At 29.4% G+C, this 5149-nt stretch overlaps 2 protein-coding genes across 2 annotated transcripts in view; both read right to left on the bottom strand.

The window, feature by feature from the left end:
- Nucleotides 1–739: 739 nt before the first annotated feature.
- On the bottom strand, nucleotides 740–3670 carry LOC119838413 (inositol polyphosphate 1-phosphatase). The gene is made up of 4 exons (XM_038364351.1): nucleotides 3132–3670; nucleotides 2639–2783; nucleotides 2287–2483; nucleotides 740–1788 (listed from the first exon to the last, which is right to left on the bottom strand). The coding sequence occupies exons 1-4, from the start codon at nucleotides 3568–3570 to the stop codon at nucleotides 1559–1561; spliced, it is 1011 nt and encodes a 336-aa protein (XP_038220279.1). The 5' UTR covers nucleotides 3571–3670; the 3' UTR covers nucleotides 740–1558.
- A 1193-nt stretch (nucleotides 3671–4863) lies between these two features.
- LOC119838340 (RNA-binding motif protein, X-linked 2) overlaps nucleotides 4864–5149 on the bottom strand; it is a 2786-nt gene continuing 2500 nt past the window's right edge. Inside the window, exon 5 of the mRNA XM_038364255.1 lies at nucleotides 4864–5001. Coding sequence (XP_038220183.1) covers nucleotides 4897–5001 — 105 coding nt within the window. The 3' untranslated portion in view covers nucleotides 4864–4896. The remainder of the gene's footprint in view (nucleotides 5002–5149) is intronic.

Here is a 5149-nt window from a genome sequence, read left to right as displayed (position 1 = left end):
GTTGGTAACTTTCTTGTTTAACAATGACTTAATTTTTACAGACATTATTATTAATGTATCGCATATTTTATTGTTTTTCTTTTTCCTATAATTTCTATTGAATTAGTTACATTTACGAATCTTTCCATCTTATTTTCACATACCTACATCATCCATAGTATTAAATAGTACTAAGTCTATAGTTAAATTTATACTTAAGTATTTGACTCAAATGTTTTATACTCATGAATATAAAGTTTTTTTAATTGATTTGTTAAATTTATTGATAAATTAAAAGCGAGGCAAAAATTAAAAAGTTGAGATGCGTTTTCAAGGGACCTTATTTAAAAGGTCAAAAGAATAAAGTCACTCCTAGAACAGATATCTGCGAAGGCTTTCGTAAAAATCCTTGAAACGAAGGTTATGTGAAAAATTAACGCAATACAAGGAAAATCTTTTTATAATCGAGTATGAAACAGTCATCCTATAGTAACTATTATAACTATAGTCTATACATACAAACAACTTTATATAATACTTTTCCATAGACATATATATAACTATACTTTTATCTCTCTGTTCACCTTATATTTACATTCCTTGATACTCTCAATTTTTTTTAATGTCGCCAAAATAAAAAAAAACACATTACATTTTTTAAAATATTCTTTAATATTACACAGATTTAAATACAACAATATTTAATTTCGAAAAATATGGATAAATTTAGCTTTATAACATTAAAATGAGAAAATTTTAAAGAATAAAAAAATTCCCGCCTTGTTATATTTCTTTTTTCTATTGTTTAAAAAGTTATAATATATAATAGTATTAAACACTTATACTTACCTACCCAAAAACATTAAAGACAACAATTGCAAAAAAAAAATAATAGTTTAATTAGGAAAAACAATGGTATAATCAGCTAAATGTATAAATATATGTTAATTTATATAATAAATATTTCATCATATGACATTCAAAAAGCTAAATGGGAATACTTCAGTTGAGAAAACATATTTTTATACATACAAACTATGAGATCATTATTCAGGTACAAGTAAATTCACCACACTAAAAATGCCTACATAACAATAAATCAATTTTTGTAATTTGCAAACAGTGTCAAAAGATTTTTTTTTTATTACCTATACAAAGTGCATTGGGGTTACAAACCTAGAATTATTTAAAAAACGTGAATAAGAATAAGATAATTTTTAACAAATGAAAAATTACGAATATAATCTGAATAAGCATATTATTTATGGCGATAGGTAAATATTATTAATATGTTTCATTTATGGTTCTCTCTATCTCCTTCTTTGAATCATCCCAAAATTGGCTTTGCCAAAATTCTAATATAATGTAAATAATTATTACGCAATTGTACTAACCGTTATAAAATAACACATTTCTATAAGATCTAACAGTTGAAAAATGACTAGAGATAATAGCAAATGTTTTAAGTGTTTTACTTCCATCTTTTTGCACACATTTAGAACAAATAAAGACAAAAGTCATATTATTATTAAAAAAATTCAAATCATCAAAAAAAGCTTTTTGTAATCTTGTGACAAATCTAAATAACTTCTTTTATTTCATTAAAAACAGATGAATCGGTAAATGCAATTATACCAAATTCATTGCAATATTCTTGTATATCCATATTGTGTGGATCATTATATTTTAATGGTGTATGATGTTTGTAACAAAGCACATCACCACCTTTGGCATATATAATGCTATGAGGTGCACATGTGTCCCAGCGAAATGTTGTCCCTTTTGATACAATGTATGCACTCGCCTCACCTGAAAGCCATTTTACATATTTTAAAACTACACATACTACATACTTTAAAACTTGTTGACAAGTTTAGCTTGCAAAAGTGTAGCAAGTTTATGTTTTATCATAATGATCTATTCTAGATATTTCTGTTATAAGATTGGCAAACTAAGTAATATCAACAAAAAAAAAACCTAATGTCTTGTTCCAAAAAATTTGGATATATTATTTATTTAAAACAATTTGTCAATCAGTTTAAATACAGTTGAGCTAGTGAGTTGAATAATGTCAGTTGGTAGCCACAATAACCACACTTCATAGACACTTTCACACTACAAAATAAGTACATAGCTCTATCACCATTATTGATAGTGTATGCATGTGTTTACTCCAGTAAATAAATAGTCAAGGGATAAAAATATGACAATCCCTTTCCAATCTTGCCTATAATGATTTAACTATAATTTTTTTCTTTTTCCTTACAAACTATAATTTATATATTTATTTAATATTGGCTTAATTACCCAATGCAACTTTCAGCAGTTTATTTCCCGCACCAGGCACAGATTGTACCTCCCATCCAATGTTCTTAAATTTTTCTATTATCTCCTCATTTTCAGCGCTGCTCATGAGAATGACCTTTTTCGCATTACTTTCATTATCATGAGAGAATAATTGTGTACCTTCATAGTTAACACCCCAAACAATTCTTCCTTTCCCACTGTAATTAATATTTATATCAACAAATAAGTAGTATATCATTGACTGCTAAAAAATGTGTGAAAGAGCAAAGCTATTAGCTCCTAGCTAATTATTAGGACTTTGTTGCAAAAAAAAGTACATGCTGTAAAGTATAAAATCAAACAAAAAGCTCACTTATCATAAAATGGTTGATTGATTACACCAACAACGGGTTGTCCTGTCGACTTCAGATAAGCTCCAATAAGAACAGTGACACAAGGAAGGCCATGCCCAGGCTTTGCTTCACCTCGAACCCCGGAAATGAATTCAGCCGTTGCATCTGAAATTCATCATACGCAATGTTATAAATAGTAAATTACCTGTTAATTTTAATATGGGCTTTGTGACCATATTTTGTAGTTTTTTATTTTGTTATCGTATTGTTGTATTGTCACATTTGACATTCCTTCCTTTGAGAGCCTCTGTAATTAAATAGCAAATTTAAAGAAACAGAGATTTAACATAATATAAAGAACTCATTCTCACATAAAATCTTAGAACATATCTGTTTCTTCATAGCTTTAATTAAATTAAAGTGAAATGTTAAATTCTATAAAATAGTGTATGTAAAGTATAAAATACACATACACATCCTTTAAGATATAGCTTAAATTATATAAACGCTCACCAATAGGATCTATCCATACTCCCAAGTCAGAATAATCTATATTCAGAATATTTGGAAGTGTTTGTTCATAATTCAGTTCTACATCACTATGAGCAGCTTCAGCCATACATTTAGCTGCGTCTCTCGGTAGTATCTTGCTGAGTAAATCAATAGTTTTATCAGAATTCTCCTGTAATGATATTGCAATACCGCCGATCTCAGAACATTCTTCACCTCGTACCTGACCCTTTAATTCTGGTATGCGGGAAACTATAAAATCTTTAGCCGATTCTTGAGCTAGTACATCGGCAATGGTTTTAAAATCTTTATCAAAACGCGGATTGGCTTCTGTATCGCCTTTTTCAGCTACCAATATTGAATCACTTGTATTACAGCAGGATCGAGCTATGCGAGCAGCTTTTTCTGAGGCGTAAATCAAGGTTTCTAAAATATTTGCCATTTCTATTTGATATTTGCAATTTTTTCAACAAATATGTATTAAAGAATAAATTTAAAAACACAGAATTATTTAAAATATAAAATTTCAAACAAATTTGTAGCTTTGTTTTTATAATTTATATTTTAAATACAGTTACACAAAAGCAGAGGCTCATAGCGATGAAGCCTTGTCAACTGTCACTTTAGATTAATTGATATTATTATTTATACTACTCTTTGGATTAATTTAAAACGTAGTAACTACCTAGTTCTAATCAGTGATTTAATCTAAATTCATTAATTAAGGTATTAATGGTACTACTATAAGAGACAGAATTGAAATGAAATGCGGTTTACTCTATTATGTTGAGCAACAATAGGTGAACTATACATTAAAATAATTTTATTACGTAGGAGGTACGCGTCTATTGAAAATAAAAATTTGAATTATTTAATAGCATAACTGAAAAAAAATGCATGCGTACGATGGTGAAAAAACATCGAGCATGAATAAACTCATCAAGTTTATTATTAGTTTGAGTGCTATTGCCAGACAGATACATACACAAACTTATAACATACCGCTCAAAACGTCGGAAGCTAATAATAAATATTTCTTGTAATCTACCCATACTTGATAAATTACAATTGAATCCCTGATACAACCACAACTCCTACTATATTGTCTTTAATGTAAGATAATAATTTGAACACAGTAATTTACTCACCTGAATGTTACCACTTAATAAATGAAATTTTAAAAATGGGCATAAAAAAACTGGCTCTGTTCAGAGAGGCTGACCAATTTGTACTTTTTTTTTTTTTTTTTTTTTTATATCACAGTCGGCAATGGAGCTGGTGGGACGCCTGATGGTAAGCGCTACCACCGCCCATGAACATTTGTAAAGGCGTAAAGTCGATTACAGACCTTACGCCTCTACAAATGGATTGCCGACTTAAATTGGGAAGGGATTAAGAAAGGATTTTTGGCGATTGGCGAGAGGAATAAAGGAAAGGACTGGGAAGGGGAAGGAAAAGGATATGGGCCTCCGGCTCCCCCACTCACCAAACGAAACACAGCAGAATGCTATTTCACGCCGGTCTTCTGTGGGGGTGTGGTACTTCCCCGGTGCGAGCTGGCCCAATTCGTGCCGAAGCATGCTCGACTACCACATACAAAATTTTGTTTACAATGTTCTGAACAATAATGCTTATTTTTTTTTATTTTACATTGCTACGGTTTGGCGAGACGCGAGTTCGAAACACGCCTATTATCCCGCCGTATTCTTTCAAAAAATTTTTCAATAATACTCAGTTTTTGATATTATCAATTTATTTCACAAATTTTTTAATCACTAGAACTCTCAGAATCAGAACTTTTGCTCCTTTTCTTTTTCTTCTTTTTACTCTTTTTCTCTTTGTGACTCTTTTTCTTCTTCTCCTTTTCTTTTTCCTGTTAAATTTGAAGTTAAGATATTAATAACCCTGAGTATAAGAATATTATCAATTTTAATTTTTAGTTTTTGTTAGATATTAATATGTCAATTGATTATGTCAATAGTAATGTAGGTATTTGTGAAATAAATCAGTTTTGTTTCTGA

This window comes from Zerene cesonia, unplaced genomic scaffold (genome assembly GCF_012273895.1).
Source record: "Zerene cesonia ecotype Mississippi unplaced genomic scaffold, Zerene_cesonia_1.1 Zces_u002, whole genome shotgun sequence".
NCBI classification, from domain to species: Eukaryota; Metazoa; Arthropoda; class Insecta; order Lepidoptera; family Pieridae; genus Zerene; species Zerene cesonia.
This window is presented reverse-complemented; position numbering and strand designations above follow the sequence as displayed.

Bases quoted from the DNA above. Each gene is read 5' to 3' on its own strand.
- LOC119838413 (XM_038364351.1), bottom strand. From the start codon at position 3,570: ATGGCAAATATTTTAGAAACCTTGATTTACGCCTCAGAAAAAGCTGCT. The intron at 2,784-3,131 runs GTGAGCGTTTAT...GATGAATTTCAG, and splicing joins AGTATGGATAGATCCTATTG to ATGCAACGGCTGAATTCATT. The intron at 2,484-2,638 runs GTGAGCTTTTTG...TATTAATTACAG, and splicing joins AATCAACCATTTTATGATAA to TGGGAAAGGAAGAATTGTTT.